This window comes from Camarhynchus parvulus, chromosome 2 (assembly GCF_901933205.1).
Source record: "Camarhynchus parvulus chromosome 2, STF_HiC, whole genome shotgun sequence".
Lineage (NCBI taxonomy): Eukaryota > Metazoa > Chordata > Aves > Passeriformes > Thraupidae > Camarhynchus > Camarhynchus parvulus.
The window spans coordinates 140113432-140136927 of NC_044572.1; the positions used below are offsets into that span (position 1 = coordinate 140113432).

Genomic DNA, 23496 nt, shown 5'->3' on the forward strand with positions numbered 1-23496 from the left:
AAAAAGACAAAGGACTTTCTTATAGGTTTACACTTAGGAGTGTGCTTTATTGTCTTGAGCATAGGATCAAACCCTTAATCACATGATTATTTGATGATCATCAAATGCAATTACAGTATTTCTGCAAAATCTTACCTAACTCGCAAAGTTTCAATTTCAGCTTCCCCTGAGTCATCCCAGCCTGCTGAGCTATCCCAGGAAGATCCATTTTTAGCTGATGACATCTATGCTGAGGTGAAGCAGGGTAAATGGACAGTGGTAGAGCCAGACCCATCCCTCACAGCACCTTCTGCCACTGAACCAGAGCACTCTGCCTCCGAGCCGGGGAAAGAGAAGAAGCAGAAGGTGGGTACACCTGAAGCTACCAGCTAACTCCCTCCTGCAGTCTTGCAGACTTCAGCCCTTCCTTAAGAAGTGGTAACCTGTTGACCCTAGGCATAGAGATTTAGGGTATTGATGTTGACACCCACACTATCCTGCTGGCCCTCAAAAGAACTAGTTAACAAGGCAGCTTTGACCCCACAGAACTTCATTACTTCCACTGATAGGTTCTTAAAATTCTTGCAGATTGAAGGGGGAGAAGCCAATTTGTATCTGGATGTTTGCTTCCCTTGAAACATCATAATTTATTATCTGTGTAGATTTGCTGTATGTATTTGTTGTATGGGTTGCTCCTGTGGCAATGTCTCCAATGTTTAAACTCATGGCAGAGTCAGTAGAAAATACAGAGATAATACAATGTAATAATACAATGATCACGATGAAGTGTCTTGGCATAAAGGACAAAGACAGGAATTCATATTGCATTTTGTTTAATTCTTGGAGGCTGAAATTTTCTGTGTATAGAGCTGTTCATGCTTAATGCCATGAGTCAGGTGATTAGTTTTAATCAGTTCTAGTGCTTTTGCCATCGTTTGGTAGGAGATTAAAAAATCCATCCGACGGTCAACAAAGAGGAGAAAAAGAACCATTGCAGATGAATCAGCTGAAAATGTCATTGACTGGTGGTCAAAATACTATGCTTCTGTGCTCAAAATGCAAAAGGTGAGTCACCCAGCATGCCCAAAACTCTCACAGATGAGCAATGTTATAAAAGTAGATTTACTGCTGAATTATTCCTTTTTGGTATTACACTCATAATGAGGAGTTTGTCCATTGTGTTTTTCTTTTGAAAGGCAAAAGGATTTTTTTCCAGTGAAGGAAAACCTGAAGACAGTAAGTAAATTATTTGCATTTTTCTAATATTTTGCACCAATACTGTCTCTAGTGTCACTTCTCTACTATTTTGCTGGCAACAATTCATGTCTGGCAACAGAGTACTGTAGTTGTACTGGGCTCTTTCTTCTACAGCTGATCAGATGATGGGTAGGCTAAAACTTCACAGTCAGGGTTGGGTTAACATGAATCTCCTGTCATTCAAATAAATTGTAAATTCTCTTCTGATCATTTTTATTGCAAATTTTCACCTGTGATGATAAGCATTATACATATAAGACACTTCTGACATTACATTAAATATTTAGTGCTGTTAAACACACAGGAACTACTCAAAAAAATGAAAGTAAAGTGAACTCAAAATCCAGATTTCAAAGAACTGAACCATCTCTGTGTAACTTTTGAGGGCTCACCCTCTTTTTGTTGGGAAATCTCCTCTGGGTGTTTGGAATCTGACTTTAGTCTGGTGTACCTCCTCCCATTTCTCCCACTTCCAGGCTTTCACCAGGTGAAATACACCCTATTTTGGGATCTCTTTAAGCAGAGAAGGACTTGGGTCATCCTGATATCTGAAGTAGCTGTCAGCCTAAACAACAGCTTTCAGTTTTAAATAAACCTTGAATTTTATGTGAAAGCTGATAAAATCTGTTTATTTGCATTGGGGAGGAGTCAGAGAGGGAGGGAAAGGGTGGTCTGGGAGGTGGCCATTGGAGAGGGGGCCATACAGAACACCATCACACTTGGTCCAGCAAGCTCTTTATGAGCACTGGCAGCCACAGAGAGCACAAATTGCCATCTCCCTGCCTGGGAGGACCAGTGGTAAAAGAAAGGATCCCTACATCCAGCAGTAGAGGAATAGAGAAAGAGCAAGAGGGACTCTTTAAAAAATGTATTTTGCATCCTTGTGTGAAGCATTTTATGTGCTTTGCTTACTAAAACATACATGATGTAATTAAATTTCTGCAGATAAGCAGACTTCTGACCACGTAGCATTGATCATAGAGGATGAGCCAGACAAAAAGAAGAAGGATAAGACATTGAAAAGGATGCAGAAGGAAACTCCAAACTTAGCAACACTGCAGGTAAGAGAAAAGTAAGGCTGAGGTAAGGCTGTTATTCACTCTCTCTCCAAAGTTTGACATCACAGCTGAGTTTGGCAAACCCTCCTTACATATATTTCAGACACTTCAAAATGAATAAAACACACTAATTTATAGTGATAATGCCCTTCAGCACAAGGGACACAGAGGAGACCACGGTGTGGCCCACTTGGTCTTAGACATAGAATTTATTGGTGTAGACAAACCCAGAGAAACTTCAGTGAAATTCGGTTTTGTTGTTTGTACGTAAAATATTGTCATTGGAAATCCCAAATTTCATGTTAGAAATATTGCAGCCTATTAAGAATGTCCTTTAAAAGAGGTTGAAAGCTGTGATTGCTACTGCACCCTCCCTGATGGGAAACAATACTCAGCTCACATTAGATTTGGTTGGGTAATGATAGAAGGAATTCAAGGAAAACTATATGGGCTGTGCAAAATGCCTGGAGAGATGAGAGGCTTGAAAAGATTAGAGCAGTTTGGATTAGATTGTGGCTGAATAAATGGGAATTTGAAAATGCTCTTTCCATTTTTTAAGAGATGGCAGTAGTAAAGGCCCTTCCATTTAATGCTTGATAAATTACTGGGGTAGAGTATTGAAAAAACATGTTCTTTGAAAAATTATTTGGTCTTTTGAGCTATCCTAAAGCTCTGTCCCCACAGCACTTTATTATTGTCTGCTTGGCTCTCAAGTTTTGATGCATTAACACAATAGAATGGGTCAGTTCAACAAAGGCACAATGCAGCAAGGAAAGAGCAGCACATCCACAAATTTTCACTCACACCAGTGGCTACAAATGTTCATTTTAGCCCCTCCAGATTCCGTTCCACCTTCTGCATTAATGTGTTATTTCAGTAGTTGGGGAAAGACTTTGGTTGAGGACAAAACTGGTCCTGTTTTAAATGGGGAATTAACTTATTTCCTCAAGGACTTTTGCAAAACCTTGGTTTTTATTAAAGTCCTTATTTTGGGTTGAAAGTAATTTCTATTCATTCTCTAATAAAAAAAGTTGCTATAAATATATTCACTGCACCACAAAATTTTAGCATTCTTCTATTTTCAAAGATTTATGAAGGAGACTTGGAGAGTGAATTTAATAACTTTGAGGACTGGGTGAAAACGTTCCAGCTCTTAAGAGGAAAATCTAATGATGAAGTTCATGCTGATGCTGAAGACAGAATAATAGGAAAATTTAAGGTAAGCTTTAATGTTAATTAAATGGGCGATAATTTAGAGATTTTAGGTTTTAATACATATTTCCGATATGCCAGGGATGAAAGAAAGAAATATTGCTAATCTGTTGTAAATAGAATTAGTTTTATTATATCTAGAGTCAAGTTTTTCCTTTCCCATTATCTGATAGAAAAAAGCATCATTCAGCACCAGGTGTTCCCTTCTGTTTTGAGATAAGGAATACAAGGAGTTTGAAATTACAGAAGGGGAAGAGGAGATATTATGTAGTCCAGATTTCACTAATGCTGCTTGGTTTCTACACTTTCAGTTACAGAACCTTACATGTAATTTTGTGTAATTTAAGTGTAGGCCCTCACAGCTACACCCTCATCCAGGGCTCCATCAGGCAATCTGAAAAGTTCAAAGCTTGAGTAATGTTATTAGGATTTCTTTGATTAAACTCATTGATGTCTCAATTAGCTTGAAATGCAGATTTCTGTCCAAATGACTTGTTAGCTGCTTTCAGGCAGTGTGAGCTACTCAGCAACATGAGTCAGTATTGATTCATATGAGCTGCAAAAATACAGCTGGATTCCTCTCACACTCATGAAACTTACTCAAAGGAATTATTAATTTGCCAATATACAGTTACGGTCAAAATATTATTTTTAAAATATTAATGATAAGACAACTGGATCTAGGACATCTACAGGTATTAGTTTAAAATAGTCAATAGGCACAGAGGTACTCCTTGTAAATATCTAGATATGATAGTACCATGCTGTAGAGAGCAGACATTTTAAAAGGTGATGATTATTGCAATGCAGTTTGGGTTCCCCATGAGGGCTACCACAAAATAAGTTGCATGATGTTTTTTCCATTCATAGGGTTGGGTTTTTGTTGCACTTGATCTGGTTTCAAGGGAGATAAAAGTCAATGTATTTCCAGGGTTCCTTCTGCATATACCCAAGTCCTGAGGATGGCAGCTTCCTGGATGGAGGGCAGCCCCGCATCCTGCAAGGGATCCCCCCAAACCACCCTGTCAAAGTGCTCATCAGGGTTTATATTGTGGCAGTAAGTAGACAGATGCTCTTTTAAACTTGAAATAACTTGGATTTTTCTTTTCAACTCAGTTTACTTTAAGTGTCTTTGTTTAAGCTTCTGAAAATCCTCATCCATGGAGTTTGGGCTTTTTCCTGGTCATATTTCAGACAAAGTTTCATACTGTAGAAATGTGTGTTCAGAGTAGAAAATGTTATATATATTCCTCACAATAAATCTGGAGATTTCTGCAAGACTGGAGAATCACTTCACTTGTTCAAACTAAAAGCTCTGGATACATAACTAACATAGTATAGATAACCTGTTCCAACCACAATATGCAAATGCAGCCAGTTTTAATGAGTAGAGTTGTTAAAAATGACACACATTTAAACAAAACCTCAGTAAGGGGGAAATGGTATTTTTGAGGGCCTATGAATAGCATACTATGAAAGTTCTACAAGTAAATAAACTTTGGGGTCAGTAAAGGTAGAAATACAGAGCACAAGATGAGAGAGAATGGTGTGAGAGGTAAAATGTGTAGAAGAAACTGGTGTTTCAGAGAAACAAGAGAGTTGTAGGTAATCTGAGACAGAAAGATGGCATGCAGAGAAATTGTGGCAACAAAATACAAAGAGTTTTACTTCCTGAATGAATATAAGGACCTAGAGGTCTTTCCCCACCTTAACAATTCTGTGACTCTATAAAGAGTTGGTTTGCACTGTTCAAGGACCTGGAACAATATCTGTGGGTTAATCTTTCCTGAATCCTACCTGCACTTCTGCACCCAGCTTCTTCTAGCATTGCCTTTCCTGCTCAGCTTTTTCTATCTTAGTGATGGGACACCATTTCCAGCTTTGCAAACTCTCCAGGTCATCTCTTCATAGTAGCCTACAAAGCCACAGGCCAAATTTTACATTACATGAAGCAGGCAAAGTCCCTGAACTTCCAGAACACCAGGACCAGGCAGGAAAACCAGAGTCCTGTGTAGGGACCCTGCTGTATTTAAGCAAACTCCTTGGGGACACAATTTTCCTTCTTAACAGGCATTTAACCTCAGCCCAGCTGATCCAGATGGAAAGTCAGATCCCTACATTGTGCTGAGGCTGGGCAACACAGAGATTAAAGACAGGGAGAACTACATCCCCAAGCAGCTAAACCCAATATTTGGAAGGTCAGTGATGACTTATTTTTGTATTCAGTGTAATTTGTGCTTTATCTCTTGCTACCACTGCTGCTGTTGCTGTTTGCTATATGCTGATTTCTGCCTGTTTGGATATTTTGTAATTCTGATGGTTAAGACGTTGGTTATTGGTGTCACACTGTATGATAATAAAATATTTCATTTTCATACCCATCAAAACATACCAAGTAATGCAATCTGTGAGAGGTTTTGCAAAATGATGTGTGAGAGGAAATGAGGCAACAAATGATAATTGTCTGTGAAAATTAATACAATCATTAAGTTTAAAGCAAAATAAATATCAGAAGAGTAAAGTGTGATTTCACAACCTTTGTTGCTGTTTCATGTTGAATAGTGCTAAATAAATCTCCTAATTCTAGGACATCTGAGTTTTTTGAACTCAGACAGCCAGGGGCAAGCTGTCAGTAAAGATCCAGTTTGTATTATCAATGCTTTATAGTTATTTATAGTTTTAATGCTAATAGCTATGATTTTTTTTCCAGTAAATTCCCCTATTTTCAGAAGGTTGAACATATTTTAAATCAGGGTGGAAGAACATTAGACAGAAAAATGATACTATTTTGGACTGAAAGGACCCTAGAACAGAGGGAAAAGTAGAAAACCCATCCTTCAGAGACAAAGCTCAGTTTTTTCTGTGCCTTGGAGAAATCTGGAGCCAGTGTTATCATCAGGATGTTCTGTCTTTCACTAATTTGTCAAATCCCTTTTACAATCACATTTATATTTTCAACTTCCCATCACATCTCAACAATACTGATTCCTGAAAAATGCACCAAGTGAAAAGGGAGTTCTTATCTTTGCTTTTTTGAGATTTATTTAAAACTTTTGCCGGATCATTTTGTTGGGTGCCCTCAAATTCCTATGTTCAATATTTAACCTGCAGATTTTGCAAGAAAACTGAAAATACTTAGATGTCCCTTTTGAGGGTTGTGAAAAATGTGTGAGAACCTTTACATACAGCTGTATTAGCATTACTGGATCCTACATTCAGGATTGTAGGAACAATCTTAGGACTGTTCACAGGGTGCTAGGGAAGCAGGGTAAAGAATACACTTTTGCACTGTATATTTACAGCATGTTTATGTATTTAATTGAAGCAAAAAACACTACCAAAAAAGCCCACTGTGTATGAGAAGAGGCACCACTCACACTGTTCACATGGCAAGCCTTTGAGTTTCAAAAGTGATTTGACTTCATGTTGGTCTCAATTTTTCCTGTAGATCATTTGAAATCCAAGCTACATTCCCCAAGGATTCCTTGCTTACAGTCTTGATCTATGACCATGACTTCATTGGGACAGATGATCTTATTGGAGAGACTAAAATTGATTTGGAAAATCGTTTCTACAGCAGACATCGAGCTACCTGTGGGTTACAGAGTCAATATGAAATGTAAGTACTTCTATAGGAAATGTAAGTACTTTTTTCAGGCAGCAGCAGAGCTCACAGTGGGTGACTTGACTCAAAGAAGAAATTACAGATGTTTTCCAGATATTGTGCTTTCTCCAGCACAGAAGTGTCACAGAGGGTATTTTAATTAAAACTCACCTAAGAGCTTAGAGGTGGCTTTGGGTAGCTGCCAGCCTCAGTGGGGAATGGATATTTTTAAATTAACAGCACTGTTGGTTCAAGAAGTATTTCAGATAGTAAACAGCTGATGTTTACAGCATACCTGCTTGATAAACTGCCTTTGGACAGGCATAAAGGGCAAATGGACAGGCAAAAAGGGAAAAATCTCTCCGAGAAATTATGCCAGGGCTCTCCTTTGCTCTCTGCTTTTCAGCTGCAGTGATTGCAGCAGGGCTGCTGGGACTGGGGTGGCACTGGGGGAGCAGAGCAGGAGCAGAGGCTGCTGACACGACCTCTGTGATGGGGTGAGCCATGGAGCAATGAGCCTGAGCTCCTGGTCCCTGCCAGACAGCTGCACTCTCATGGACCTTGCACATAAAAATTGATTAATGCAGAGAAAGTCAACCTAAATAACTCAGCTGCCCTGGGGTGGGGCACTAACCTGGGAGATGTGTGTTTGGGGCTCTTCTATGATTGTTTCTCATTTTTTTCTACAAACCAAGGGTGGACAATATCAAAAAGCAATCCAGGAACACAGACCAAACCCCAAGCTTCCCTTGCCAGCTCAATCTCCACTGTGAGATATTTCTTCATGTGCTTGTTACATGTCCCAGACAACCTGAGCTTGTCCTTTGCATCTGGGAGCTGCAGAATAATTCTCCTTGAATGGAGGCAGCACATGTAATCTCAAATCTTTTAGGTACAACAGGGAACAAGCTCTGTTCCTTTTCCTCATGGGAAGCCTGTCCATGCTATTACTTTATCTAAGCTGTAAGCAAGGCTGCCTCAGCTTCTCCTGTGTTTTAAGAGAAAGGAGTGGTTATCTCCAAGGACCTGAGCAGAAAGAGGCAGTGTCTCAAGTAAGTAGCAGTGCTGGACAAAGGAAAAGTTTGACTGAGCTGGTGTCAGGGCCACTGACCACAAAGTGAATCTCTGCATTGAAATTCCTGATCTGTCAGTGCACTATTCTGAAGGAAAACCTCACCCATTTTTCATTCTGTCCCCTCCTTGCAGAGAAGGGTACAATGCATGGCGAGATGCAACCAAGCCAAGTGAGATCCTCACTAAGCTGTGCAAGGACTACAGAATAAGTGGACCCTTCATGAGGCCAGGAGAGATACAAGTAGGAACAAAAGTCTTCAAGGGACAGACAGTCTTCACAGAAGATGAGAATGGTAACAAAGTAGTTCAGCATCCTCCCTTTGCATTGTGGCAGTACCAGGGGCCTGCCAAGATGTATCTGGAGCCCTGTTGTGCTATAAACTCCCAGGATGGATGACGGGAACCTCTGCCTGCTGTTAAACACTCCTGTAACTCTGGCAATGAAGGCTGTGTCTGTATTAGCTTTTGCTGTAGCTTAATTGCAGAGAATCTGTAGAGTGAAACAGTCGCTGCTGATGACTTGACATCCTCATGGTGACTGTTGGGGAATACCTTGGACTAGGTCTTTCCTGATCCCAAGGACAGGATGTCCAAGATTGGTATGGGGGACCCTCTTGGAACATTTTTTTGGCTTAGTGTTGGTCTGTGCATGCTCTGAAATCCCTCCCTACAGAATATCAAAGCATGGGAAGTCAGGAAGAGTCTTTCAAAGAATGTATTCTCTGTCTGAATTAAAACATTGGACTGGACAGACCCAAGAATGAGAAGCAGATTGAAAGGAAATACTGTTTTGAAGGGAGTTACTCAAGGTCAGACAAATTTCTGACCACAGTTATATTCCAGGCCACTTACCAGCCAGTCCTACCTTACCTATTTGTCTTTCCTCTCTGTTGGTTTTTTCCTCCTCTTGGTTGCTGCCACTCTGATTTCCCTTCTGACACAGCATTCTGTAAATCCAGGCATCAGTGGGGTCCTTGGATTCAGATGGATGTAACTTACTGTCAGAGCTCCCACGTTAAAAAGAGGTCAAAGCAATGGGGACCTCCAGTGTCCATATCACATCAGGGTGAGTGGGACAGAGTCACCAGTGAAAGGTGCCCCTGCCCATGGCAGGGGGATGAACAAAATTGTCTGTGAACATTCCTTTGAACCCAAACCATTCTATGACTCGGTTCTGTACTTAGAACCAGGAAAAAAAATTATAAAAGATGTGAGGATGGAGCCTATCAAGGGGAGTGAGAGGAGCTGGTCTCAGAGATAGTAGTGGATGCTGTGGCAGTGTAAGAAAACCTGCAGTCCCTTCTCAGTGTTGGTTTGTCTGTGACACAATTCTTAGCAACTACAAAATACAGCTCACACCTTGAGTGGAAGGCTGCCAAGGAAGCACTGCTGAAAGGAGAAGAGTTGATCAATTTTTGGTTTCTTGGCCTGAAAGAGATTTTTTACTCCAGTATTGCTGTTTGTTTCCCTCACTAGCAGATGACTGAGTGTGACTACCAGCAACAGGATGTCTCAATCAAAATTCTGGTTCAGTAAAATGAGCTACAGACAAACCAATGTCAGATAAGATGATGTAAATCAGAAACAAGGAAATATAGAACCAGATGGCAAAGACCAAAAGACTTATGTACACAAGTTTTTTAATATTGTACAGAAATAGTTTTTCGCATGCAGTCTTTACATAATTTCCATCCAGACTGCCGTTCTGACAAGTACATCTGGGTCCTTATTTCCTGATGGACTTCTGTGGTGGGCATCGTTTGGATCTGTAAAACCAACAAAGGCCACAGATTTGAGCTCTAGAGGCATCCTGAAAAGGGACAGCAGTCCCATTTTCACTGTACAGATGGAGAAAATTATAATTATCCATCCAGCTTTAACTTGCAAGGGAAGGAAAAATTTAACTTTGCTCTAGGAACAAAGAAGCTGGATAGGATAGGATAGGATAGGATAGGATAGGATAGGATAGGATAGGATAGGATAGGATAGGATAGGATAAGATAAGAATAGTCTGGTTGGAACAGACTTACAACATAGTCCAACTACGTGTCCAATACTCCCAGGTCGTCTAGGATTACCTGTAGCCAATGGGAAGAAATATGCATCTTCAGGGATAAAAAAAAAAAAAATCTGTAGAAAGGTTTCTTTGAGAGGATACAGGATATTGTAGGATAATGTGCCGTTGTTACTGGGGCTGCCTGACTGAATAGCAGCTAGAGACATGGCTTTTAGCTGGCTAAAATTAGATGTTGGTACACAAGAGGGAATGAAGATTCATAACCACAAGATCATCCTTCCTCACTCTCTGAGCCATTAAGAAGGTTTAATACCTACTGTTTAAATTCCAAATGAGTCTTCTGCCAATGATCAGTAACTCAGATATAGCAACATGCGTAGGAAAAGTGATAACAATTTGTTGACCCAAATTAATCTTAACCTTCTTCTCACTTAGGGACTTCTAATCTAGAAGATATCACTTGTCAAAAGTCTGGGCTCCTTTTCTGTGGAGCCCACACAAAAAGGGAGGAAAGAGAAGCCCAAGAGCTCAAAGGGTTTTCTTTGCTTTCTAACAACCATGCTGCTTTCAGTATTAGCACTGGTCCCTCCTTGAGGTGCCATTCTCTGGGACTCTCTGGTTATCCTTCCAGTGGCCAAGGTGAGAGGGTCAGGAGGTGAAATGTTCTTGCCCATGGACATCAACTCTCTTCCTCTGAGGTCTCTAGGTCTTTGCTGTTGCCATCACAAAGTAAAAGGAGGCATAGCTAACTTCTAGTGCCTGTTTACTGACAGCTTTGTCAAACCCAAGTCTCCTTGTCTTTCACAGGCTTTCAAAATTTGCAATTTTCTGCCAAAAGAATAACTGATATGTTTCTTCCATCTTCCTGTTAAAAACTCATTCCACTGTAGCAGTGGAATGATTTCCTGTATTTTAAAAGAAAACTGCTGCCTGAGTGCTAATCCTCTAATTAACCCAATGGGTCCCCTTATTTATGCAAATTAGAAGTGTTTCAAGGCCCTTCTTTATTTAGCTGGAATGCATAAAACCTTCCTCTTAACTCAAGCAAATTTTTAATGACTACCTCTAATAACTAATGAAACATATTACCAAGGAGCTCAATATTGTAATTCAGCTCTCATTGTTCTTTTTGTTTTGCTCTTTCCTATAGAGGAGCCAGTTGAATCATACGAACATCTCTCCTTAAAGGTTTTACGTGCTTGGGAAGAGATCCCTGGAGCTGGCTACAAACTGGTCCCAGAGCACATTGAGACTCGGCCCCTCTACCATAAGGATAAGCCAGGCATGGAGCAGGTAGAGCAGCTCAGAGGTGGTGGTGATAGCAGACCCAGGAGCAGTTTTCATTGCTTCCAGTTATTGTGGTTTCTATTTGTAACTGCAAACCTATAGAGTCAGCACTGCAGTGCTGCACCAAACATGAGACTTTGCACAGTGTTAACCTGGAAATTGTCACCCGTGTGTGTATATAGCCACTTACCAAATCCACAGTAATCACACAAGGTGCAACTGCAAATTTTCATTCTTTTAAATGCTTTACTTTATTAAGTTAACAAAACCTCTGCTTGTATCTAAACCTTGGTTCTCTTTTTTTTTTCTGTTCATCACATACTATTTTTGCATGGATTTTACCTTGAAGCTGACAGTGTTTGAGCTCTATTTCAACTTCACCAAATACCTGGAAGATTGAAAGAACATGTGCACAAAGAAGATATTGTATAGAAAGTTCCTAGATTAAACCATAGTTACAGGATATTGAGCTGATTGGGGCTTGTAGAGGAAGAGGTGATTTTGAATGTCAGAACTACATGGAAAGCCTTTTAAATCCTCTGTGAAATAGGGTTACAGGGATGTTTATCTCTTTGTTTTCAAGGGTCGTGTACAGATGTGGGTTGACATGTTTCCTAATGACATGCCTCTGCCAGGACCCCCCGTGGACATTTCACCAAGAAAACCCAAAGGGTAATACTCTGTGCTTTCCTCCCACTACAGTGGCAAAAACTCTTCAAAGGCTGGGTCCTTCTTAAGTGTCTGGAAATAAATAGAAAATTAACTACTACAACAAACCTCTCCAGTCCTGAGGAAAGTTTTCTCAGGTTCACATGACTTCAAATCAAAGAGGAGCATCAAGTTTGGTTTCCTCTATTAAACAACTCAAAGAACTGTTGGCGATTTTTCAGCAAGAGCGATCACACACCTCTTACCTCCTTTATCCCTTTATCCTTTATAATAGAGAGATTGCAAGTGACTAGAGCAAGTAATTCTGATGTTATCATCTGCTTGTTGAGCTGCAAGAATTAATTCTGGTTTCACTAGCTTTTTCACTGAGATACCTTCCTTGACCCTGGTTGAGCTCTTTAATCTGCTGCAATAGCATTATATGTATTGGATTTCCAGCAATTTGTCCAAGGATAAGATCAAGAAACACAGAAGCAGCAACAGATAGGAGACCTGTTTGGAATAGCCTTCTCCCATTTCCTTATGCTTCTTTACATGCAATACTGCACATAGTTGTTCAAGCTAATTGAATAATGTAAAGAAAACACTAACATGAGAAACAGAATTCTCAGCCCATCCTGTATTTAGCCTTTCCTGAGAATTTCATGTCTGAAACATCATCAGGTACTATTCCTATATTATTTGATTTGACAAACAAACAAACAATTCATGTAGCAATTACTTCTTTCCAACCACAACTTTCTACAAAACTCCTTAACAACAAGCATTTTCCAATCCAAAAAGATTTAAAACTAATCAAGCCCACAAAAGCAAATTGTTGCTGCCATTTTCGTAGTATACTGTAGCAGGGGAAAACACTGTTGAACATTAATTACAAGGAAAAAATCCAGTACATGTAGACACAAGTTACACATCTTGCTGATGAATATGTCTTTGCTGCAGCAAAACAGGCTCCAGCCTCTATAAAGCTTCAAACACTTTGTGAAAACCTCTCTTATTGATGATCTTTGATTGAACAAGACTCAGGTGGGGCATTGCAGATTCAAATTTCTTTGGCTATTGCAGAGGCTTGGTTTTCATGGAGCTCCTTAAGAGCAGATACCAGATACAGAGAGTATCTGGTAACTTCTGAAGCAAAGGGTTCCACACCCTGCAACTGAGGCTATTTCCAAGACAAAACATGTCATATCAGGGAAGCTGTATGTTGGTGTTATCAAACATAGTTAGTTTGTCTTTTTTATATATTTTGCTGTTCATACAATTTCTTGAAGAATGCCTAAATTTTTCAGTATTAAATTTTAATGTCACCTGCAGTATCTGTGTATCAGCTCAAGTTTTGTGAGCTTTGGATGGCCCCCATAAATGTTTGCATATAGGGAGCAGAAAGGATGGAGAAACTTTAATTCCTTTTATTGTAGTTTCTAAGATGATTGTACCTGCTTAAATGCAAATATCTCCAAGCAGTCCTCTCCCCCTTAATGCCCTAGATTGCACTAAATGAAATTTTTTGGCATTTCTTCTAAAAAGCACCTCTCAGGGAACTCTATTCTTTATAAGCAAGCTGATCACTGTTTTAGAGACACCTCTGATGCAGTTTTTCAGATCAACTTTGTCTTGTTCCACTGCAGTATTTTTGTGAAAAAAGTTGAAAATGAACAGACATTTAAAGAGCAAGGAATTTTCCATCCCTCCTGGCAGTGACCCTGTTGTTGTGCATTATAGTCCATGAGCTGAGGGGAGCCAACATCCCCACTCTAGCACCAGACTCTTGTAAATAGAAGAGGCCTGAGAGTGATGCACAAACACAGTATTTCTCACTTTATAAAAAACATGATTTAATAGAGGTTGGCATTAGTGCCTGACCCGAGCTTTACGCAAAACCTTTTTTCTTTTTCAGATATGAACTGAGGGTAATAATCTGGAATACAGAGGATGTCATTCTAGAAGATGAAAATATCTTTACGGGGCAAAAATCAAGTGATATCTATGTAAAAGGGTAAGCTCCTCACACTTCAAAATAACATGCAATATTTCATTCAAAAATCAGAGGAAAAAATCATGTTGTGAGAATATTTGATGAGCTATTTAGTGACCTTTGCACTTTGCACTAAATGCCTGCCAAAATTACTCACCCAAATGGGATACTGCTCTCTTTTTGCCCTGTTTTATTTCCTCTGAAAAGCAACATGAAATGACACTAAGAGTTAGTTCCTACTCAGGCAGAGATGGCACACAACAAGCACCAAGCTCACAGTTTAGTACAGATGAAATACTTACAGTACAGAACTTGAACTGTAAGAGCTTACATGGATGTAGAGAGTTTTGACATAATCAGAGAAAAGAGCATTGTAGCTGCATTAGAAATAAGAAAGGAGGTGTTAGCCAAGCTATTTCTGTTTGAAATATTTTCTAACCTCATGTGGGGAGTGTGTGTGGGTGAATGACCATGGTCATGCTGAGGAGAACATCACATGGGCACTTTCTGCTCTCCATCTCCTTCCTTTCCTGAAATTGTAGCAGGTTATTTCTTAATTCATTGCCAGCTTTGGAATACTGCTTTGCACTTTCTGTTTCTGAGCAGGATTTGAATGCAGGCACCAGGGAGAGCTTGGAGGAAATTACAGGCATAAGTGGTAGTACAAAGTACTGAAAATCTCAGGTGCCAGACTGATCTTAGATTTCTGGCCATTTTTCCACTCCTAGAGAGTAAGTTTAATATGCCAATATGAATTGTGTTTTCAGAGCAGTAGCAGAGTAGCTTTGAGAACACAAATTTGAGGAATTAAAAAGGGAGCCAGCCTTTGTGCTTAGCTGTGTGATGAGAACATCACCATCAGTGCCAGAGTGGTCTGGCAGAGAAGCCAGGAGTGGGACACTTTTTGCTTCTGTGCCTTAATAATGAAGACACAAATCTCATTATGTTCAAACAGTGCATGTGGCACTGTATCTGTCACCAGGCATGGATTTGCACTTGGGGCCGTGCCATGTTTCAGGTTGTTACCATTTTTCACAATTCCTTTTTGAAATATTGGGGTTGCAGGGGAAAAGCTGCTCTTTGGATACAGCACAAAACCACTAATCTTTATTCAAGGTGTGATAAATCATCTACAGAACTAAAACACACCTAGCTGGGTCATTACCTCTCTTTAGATGAGAAAATTATGTTTAAGAAAGTGTTGTCCTTTGTACCACAGCACATCTAATATTGTGCACACTGTAGCAGAAACCAAGAAGAAATCACAAAAAAAACCAAGAGAGACTTCTCCAGCCATATGAACAACATGTTTATAACTGCAAACAGGAATTGGGAAAAATTTAGGCTCTAATACCGAGCACTGATATCAGTCTTAAGACAGTGACACAGAATTTATTAGTGTGACAAAACATCAATACAGGGTGGTTAGTGCTGGATAAATGACTGATGCTGTCACCACTGCCTGTCCCAAAGAAGAGAGCTGTCCTGGCCAACAGCAAACTGGTACTGGCCAAGTGCTACTTTGGGGTTTGATTGAAATAAAAACCATGTTCTCATTCTCAGCTTTTGATCACCACTGGTCATTACAGCAGCCTGTGTCCCAGGATCCCCCAAGCCAGGGCTGTTGTTGCCTGTCACCATGCCAAACACTCTGCTGTCTCTTACTGGTGAGGGAGGAATTAGAAGATGGTCAGGCCTGAAACCAAATAACAATTACATTTCAAGATCCCCTGGTGACAGCAATGCTTTCCACTGTGTGCTTGCTGTAGGTGGATAAAGGGCCTGGAAGAGGACAAACAGGAGACAGACGTACATTACAATTCCTTGACAGGAGAGGGCAACTTCAACTGGCGCTTTGTGTTCCCCTTCCACTACCTCCCAGCAGAGAAACAAATGGTGGTTACCAAAAGAGAAAACATATTTTCCTTGGAAAAGACAGAACGCAAAATACCTGCTGAGCTGGTGCTTCAGGTGTGGGATTTTGAAAGACTCTCTTCAGATGATTTCTTGGGTAAGTACACAATGGATCTGCCTGAGCTCCATCTGAGGTCTCACCAGACCCCTGTTTTGCAGAGGAATGCACAGAGTGGTGTCTGAGCCCCAACTTTTGCTTTTCTCTTTCTGAAACACCACACTGCAAACTTACACATTTCTTGTAAAGCCAATAATTAGGTCAGATGAGAATGCCAGGGCAATAAAAATGAATGACTGACAGTACAGAGAGATCCTCAGCTGCTAAATTCCTCCATGGATCTCGTCTGGAAGCTGAATGTCTTTGTGTCTGTCTGGTCCCTGAGTGTTGTCAAATTATTTCTTTCTCCAGGCACTCTTGAACTGGACCTGAATGGGTTTCCTCGAGCAGCAAAGACAGCCAAGAGCTGTGACTTAGGCACAGTTGTGGCAGCAAGCGAGGAAAACAAGATCTCCATATTTCAGCAGAAGCGCATCAGAGGCTGGTGGCCTTTCATCAAGGCTGGGGAGCTCACAGTAAGCAGCTCACTACAGATGAACAGCTTTGCTCTGGGACTAATATGCTAATTTTGGATTTGGAACAACCATCACTAGCAACACATAAGACTCTTCCAAATGCTTTAGTTGTTCTCCATATATTTGGTTCAGAAGAACTGAACCAAATATATGGAGAACTGAGAACTAAAGTGCCTTTTCAGGTGCATTCAGTTCCCTAGGGGGACACAGACCAAGAGCTACTCATTTCCAGTAGTATAGCCCTCTATAAATTCACCTGCTTTGGTTCTTTTTTAGGGGTTTCTTCCCCTGTCTCTAGACTTTCATTGATTCTCCAAGGGTTTTCATAAAGCTCACCATTCCTTCACATTTCTGTCTATTCCAGCAAAAAGAATGTTTTAATGAAATGTGCCATTTTCAAGTTCATTGCCTTATTCAGCTTGAAGTTGACTGTGTACTTTCCATGGATTTAGTGAATGAACTCCGCTTCCGAATCCCAGATTTACTTCCCTATTCTCAACTTTAGTACAATTGATTCCCTTTCTCCCAGTCCATTTTGATCTCTCCCTTGCTTCCACATCTATGACTTTTATTGGCATCCTTCTTTCAGCCCCATTCTGCACTGAGTCATAGCCAGGGGGCATAGATCAACACTTCAGATTAATGCCATCCACAAAGGTATAGGGTAGGAAAATTGCAAATGTATGTAAAGTCATTTGTCTGGTTCTCAGCCATCACCGGTTCTATAAAGCCGATTTGATTTATCCACTCTGAATTGTAACTGGACTCTTTAAATCCCATCTTCCTTTTGTGAGCTGAGACCTTACAGGTCAATGGCTCCAGCACTTGTGACTGGCTGAATTTCCGCCTGCTGATGGATTATATCTGGTCCATGTCAGCAGCACAGCTTCCAGCTCAGACATTCAGCTCTGCCAGGATGTGTGATAGATAGAAAACATGTTTTTTCAGATGAATTACATTATAATTTAAGAAGCAGAAAATGTATTTGTAGTCTGGAAGAAAATATCTGACCTCTCTTTCCTACAGTTGTTGAGCATAAGTCAGGAATTTGTGCCTGGGTTTTCCTTTGTGCTTTCTCTTCAGCTGCAAAGACTACCTTATTTTCCTTAATCAATTTCCTTTCCCCTCAATTGGTTCTATCATTTCTCCACAAGACAAATCCTGCTGTGAATTAGTGATAATAACCCAGGACTTGATGCTTACATATTCTCTCTCTGTTCCAGGGCAAGGTAGAAGCTGAGTTTCACTTGGTTACAGCAGAAGAAGCTGAGAAGAATCCAGTAGGCAAAGCTCGAAAGGAGCCTGAGCCCTTGGAAAAACCCAAGTGAGTAGGAGCTCATTAAACTCATTAAACATGCTGGGGCAGGGGATTCAGCAGGAGATGGGGAAGGGCAGCCACCTGACCTCCTTGCAGGATACCTCCTCTCTGGTCTCCTGGATTTGCTTCTTTTTACTGCTGCAACTTTCAGCAAAATTTGTGCAGCTTGTACCTGGCCTAGTGGCTGGCACTGCTACTGGCAGCACCTTCAGGTTTGCTGAAATATCTTCCTGTGGAAGCCCAAATAAATTGCATTGCTGAGCATTTTTCCTCAGCTGGAACTCACATGAGCTCATTCCATAGCTGACCTGGCACATGATAACATCTTAAATCATCAGAGCTTACACATACAAACAACAACTAAGTTTGGTTACCTATAAAGATCAGTTAGATTATATTTATTGTAGTAATAATAGAATCATTTAGGTTGGAAATGATCTTTAAAATTATTGAGTCCAACCATTAATCCAGCTCTTCCAAGTCCATTACTAACTCACGTTTCTAAGCATGACATCTACACGTCTTTTAAATACCTCCAGGAATGGTGACTCCACCACTGCCCTGGGAAGCCTGTTCCAATGCTTGACAGCCCTTTTGGTCAGTAAATTTTTCACCAATACATAATCTAAACCCTCCTTGAAGCAATTTGAGGTTATTTCCTCTCATCCTGTCATTTGTTACTTGGAAGAAGAGACCAATTCCCACCTGGCTACAGCCTCCTCTCCCGTGGTGTAAAGAGCAATAAGGTCTCCTCTGAAGCCTTCTTTTCTCCAGGATGAACAACTCTAGTTCCCTCAGCTGCTTCTCACAAGACTCGTGCTCAGATCTTTCTTGTCTTGCATCATTGCCCTTCTTTAGACACACAAAGGATGTGACTTCCATCTCTAATTTTATTGTTCTTCATACTCAAAGAGTGAAGATGCTTATTTTCCATCATAAGACTTTTTAATGAGGACATTGTAAGTGTTTTAACAAAGGCAAATTATCTAGAAGGAGCAATTTATCTTTCAGTATTTGTCACATCTAAAAAGTATCAGCTGAGTTTTTTGCATTCAGGAAAAAATTACTTTTTGATCTATTTTGGCTCAAGTGCTTTGTTCTACCAAAACACTTGAGCAGTTTTTTTTATGAGTTGGATAAAAAAAGGAGTGTGAGAAATTTGTTATATTTCCTGCTACAAAAGCTTCTAAAATTCAATTGCTAATCATAATGGTAATGATTACACATTCTGTTTAATTTGGTTGGCTTGAGATACATCTCAGGATAAACATGAGAAAGAAGGAAGCAGCATAAAGGAATTATCAGGTCACAGGTATCAGAGCATTATTTAAAACTAGCCTTGGAAAGACTTGAATTAATCACTTCAACCAGCCCCTTTACCAAAGGTAGGATGAGCTTTGTCTGACAGGTGTCTGCTCAAAAGATTCCCAGTAATGGAAACTAAAGCACCTCTTTCAGAGGAGAGAGGACTGGGATAGGTCTGAAATACACGTGGTGGAAAGCAATCAGCCTAGGGAGTTTTAAGAGGGAGTGTCAAGTGGAATAGAAGGATTACATGTCCAGAGGGTTGTCAACAGGATGCACAAGGCACTGTTTTATTTTCCTCTCATTTTTTGATACCCAGCCCATGCACCCCTGGCTGCCTTGGGCTCCCTTCACTTTCACCTCAAGGGCATTTTATCTGCAAATGTGCTGCTGGGCCAAAAAGTTGTCACCAGCCTGGCAGCCTCTTCTCTGCTGCACAGCCTGGAGGTGTTTTGACCCAGAAGCCACAAAACCAAGAGTCTTCCTCCAGATCTTGCACTGAGTTATCAGTAGTTTTTGTGGTGTGAATACAGAGCCAACATACGGCTCAACAGAATTGTACTCTCAACTGAGATGTATGCCTCAATTAAATCAAAAGTAGGGTGGGGATAGTGTCATTTGACACTTCCCATCTCAGAAGCAAAACACTCAGGCTCCTTTTGTAGCTGCTCATGGTACAGGTGGAGGAGTCTCCCATTTCCTTAGCACACATATCCTGAGACATGAGCTGGGGAAAGAGATGACTTGGCCTCCTGAAGGTCCTTCCTCTCCCCGTGCAGACAGCCCTGAAGGACAGGGCTTTAAAGTTAGGCAGAACAAATCCTAAGGTTACCAAAGCAATATCAGCATGCTAATAGTAAAATTTGTTTTAGCTAGACACTCACTCACTGGAAAGAAAATTAAAAGTTGAAGACATAGCATGCCTCAGCTTCATTGAAGTTTAAAAATAGTAAAGTTTACCTGCTCAGTGCCCCCAGATCATGCAATATGTGGTTCATACATGCAGAGCAGGCACAATCAGCTGGGAGATGAAAAATAATTTATTCTACCCTTCAAATGAGTTCTCTTCAGCAAGGAGTGGATCTCAAGGACTTCTTTTCTCAGGACCTCCAGATCTCTATGCTAGTACTGCAGATTCACTCAAATTTTTTTGCTCATCATGTAGGAACACCCAGAGAAGCAGAGACATTTTCATATTTTTTTGTGAAATTATTCTTATTAATTGAGAAACAAAATACTTTCAAAACAAAACAAAAGACTTTCAAAACAAAACAAAACAAACAAAAAAAAAATCTAAGAGCTGTAGACAGTAGCAGACTCAATAATGTGCCAGAGCAAAGGTGGACAAAGATGAAATGTCTGTGAACTAGAGGGAGGAGCACACAAACAAAGAATAAGGTTCAATGAGTGTAATTTCCTGCTGGCCAAAGCACTGTGAGGTTATTCATCTCTTCAATTCTGCTGATCAAGCCACGATGCCTTTCCGGATGCAGCCTATTATAATAAATGCACTGCTATAACTGGTAATGAGTTCTATTGCCCACGTTGCAAAGGAAACAAATTAAATAAGCAAGAGTCTGGCTTTTTTTTTCCAGCCTTTAAAGGTTATGAAAAGTACTCAAGCAGTTGGTACATGCAGACTGAGGGTCTTGTTACTTGAGTAGTTTTAATCTTCAGGGTGTCCAGTTTTTTAAAATTTCCTTTTAACCTGGAGGGCTAATTTGATTATTTATTTCTGAATAATTTCCGCCTCAATAAAAAGCCCAGTCTTTCATAAAAAGATATTCAGTTGGCCTTTTACATTCACAGACTTTCTGTGACATTGGCATTCATTTTCACTGGCTTAATGCTGAGTTCACTAGATAATTAAGACATTGCTTAAATTCCTGGAACACCTTTCTGGAGTGAGACATGGCCACAGCTTTTTGTGACCCTCAGTTAATTTCATTCTCCTTATTGCTGCACCATCTGCACAATTCCAATGACATTGGATAAGAAAGACAACCTGCCCAGGTTTTGCAGGTGTTAATTTTGCCCAGCACCACTGCATTCATCAGGGCATCCCATTGAAAACTGGCAGATGCTGCCTTGGGTAGGGCTGCTGGAGTAGCAGCCCAGTGCCCTCCCAGTCCAGGTGTCATGCCAGAGGAGACACCAGGCCAACATTTTTCTTAAATAGAACACAGTTTTCCTCTCTTTGTGCAGTCAACTTTGTTGTACAGTGGGAATAAATTTCTGGGTATGGAGGAGAACCCAATATGGGGCAACATTTGGAAAAATTTGGATTGTGGGATGCAGATATTCTGCACTGGAAGAAGGTGGCTCTTCTTTATGTACATAGGCAAACCATCTTGGTTTCATTTCATCATTTCCTGTATTCATGAGGCCTGTGTTAAATTTTCTTCTGAAAATACACCATTTTGGGCCACATGCCTGACCTGAACTGGCTCTGATTATTGTGGTACCTTGACTATCACTATGCAATCAGACTTTTTGTAGTGGCTCATTTCGTAGTGGCTTTTGTGATGGTAAATTCCTTGAAATTACTAGAAAGTTTTTGTACTCAACTTTATGACACCTGCATTTCTTCTTTAGGGCTTATCATGATCTTGTTTTCAATTTTGAACCCTATATCATGACATAAATTGAAGTATTTATGATGTGTGAGCTGGAATTTCTTTACAAGTTGTGTGTGGAGCTTGGTTCAGGAATGGGTGGAAGAGAAGTGACCCAACAGCTTGTGAACATGGGTGGACATTCCCTATAATCCCTGTAGTGGGTTCCAAGGAGTTAAAGGTCCTTTTTAGTCTCAAATAGATATTTTGCAGTGGGATAACTTTGGAAAGAGATGGATCTGCCTTAACAAAAGATTTTCTTTTTCTTTCTTCCCCTTTAGCCGACCAGACACATCCTTTTCTTGGTTTGTAAACCCTTTCAAGTGTTTGTATCACCTAATCTGGAGGAATTACAAGAAGTACATCATCATTGGCATAATTCTGCTTATTCTCGTTATCTTCCTGGTTCTCTTTATCTACACACTGCCAGGTGCAATTAGTGAAAGGATAGTCACAGGAAAAGGGTAGATCATGGCTCTCATTTTAGTCAATCAAATAAGGAAACTTCTGCTAAAAATAAGTCAGGCAAAAAGAATTAATTAACCTTAAACATATCTCATTCCTGGTAAAAAGAAAAGTGACTGTTCACATCAGAAACTGGAGCTCTCAGAATATTGGAATGTCTTCTTTGAATGCTCTTTCAGACCCATCCTTCAGGTACATTATCATTCATGTACATTAATGTATATTAATGATGTACATCATTACTGCTGCACCTTTATTGACATTATTATTGGAAGTGTTGTTATGCACCTAAGATTGAATTTAAGAGTAAATTCTTCAATGCTATGCAGAAATTAATTTCTCAGTCAAGTGTTTATTATTACAGATGTATGATGAAATGTGAAGGTCAAAATTTTACACAAAGATAAATGTATAATACAGTGTTTGCATAGTTTTGTAATTAATTATTTTAACTGTTTTTCAATAACCTTATAATGGCATGATTATTTTTAGATAAAAGGTATTATTAAAAGAACTCTAAGGTTAAATTGTCTCATTTGGTGTCATGTAGAATTTATCCTGCACCTCTCAGTAAAAACGCTGTGCTCTACAAAAACATCTCACACACTCATAAATGAGCTAAGTGCCAATGACAGGGATGTAGTAGCAGAGATTGAAAGAATTTTTTCCAGCTGCAAATTGAATGTGCTGGTGATCTCTGGGGAAGGGGATCAAGAAGATGAAGACTTGTCCACGGGCATTGTGGTAACAAATGATCCTTGCAGAGGACAGGGAACAGGGGAAATCCTGCTGCTCGAAAAGCAAAGGCAAAGAGCAATGGAAAAGAGATGGACTGCAGAACAGAACAAACCATGAAGTATTAAAGAAAACAAGGAATAAAACCTTACACTGTTGTCAATGTGAAAATCCTCATCCTATTTAAGAATACATAAAATGTTGTCACCCGTGTCATGCTCAAGGCAAGGCTTGATAACTCAATGATTCCACTTGGCCTTCAGATGAGTGGTTATGAATTTGGAATAGCCATCCAAATCGCCTCCAGTGTCACCCACAGTTAGATCTGTTGTAAAAATAACCTTTGTGAAAATGCTTTCCACCATGCACCCCTCACAAAAAGCGTGAGCACCCTTTGCACATTTCAAAGTACCAAAGGGAACACAAAGAGATCCTATAA

At 40.1% G+C, this 23496-nt stretch overlaps 1 protein-coding gene across 1 annotated transcript in view; it reads left to right on the forward strand.

The window, feature by feature from the left end:
* Positions 1-22325, forward strand: part of FER1L6 (fer-1 like family member 6) — a 64291-nt gene extending 41966 nt beyond the window's left edge. Inside the window, exons 26-41 of the mRNA XM_030964663.1 lie at positions 161-345; positions 922-1044; positions 1176-1215; positions 2182-2297; positions 3382-3513; positions 4438-4563; positions 5577-5704; positions 6955-7125; positions 8317-8477; positions 11352-11494; positions 12072-12160; positions 14055-14153; positions 15902-16143; positions 16456-16619; positions 17843-17943; positions 22139-22325. Of these exons, the coding sequence (XP_030820523.1) occupies positions 161-345; positions 922-1044; positions 1176-1215; positions 2182-2297; positions 3382-3513; positions 4438-4563; positions 5577-5704; positions 6955-7125; positions 8317-8477; positions 11352-11494; positions 12072-12160; positions 14055-14153; positions 15902-16143; positions 16456-16619; positions 17843-17943; positions 22139-22325 (2207 nt within the window). The remainder of the gene's footprint in view (positions 1-160; positions 346-921; positions 1045-1175; positions 1216-2181; positions 2298-3381; positions 3514-4437; positions 4564-5576; positions 5705-6954; positions 7126-8316; positions 8478-11351; positions 11495-12071; positions 12161-14054; positions 14154-15901; positions 16144-16455; positions 16620-17842; positions 17944-22138) is intronic.
* Positions 22326-23496: the final 1171 nt, after the last annotated feature.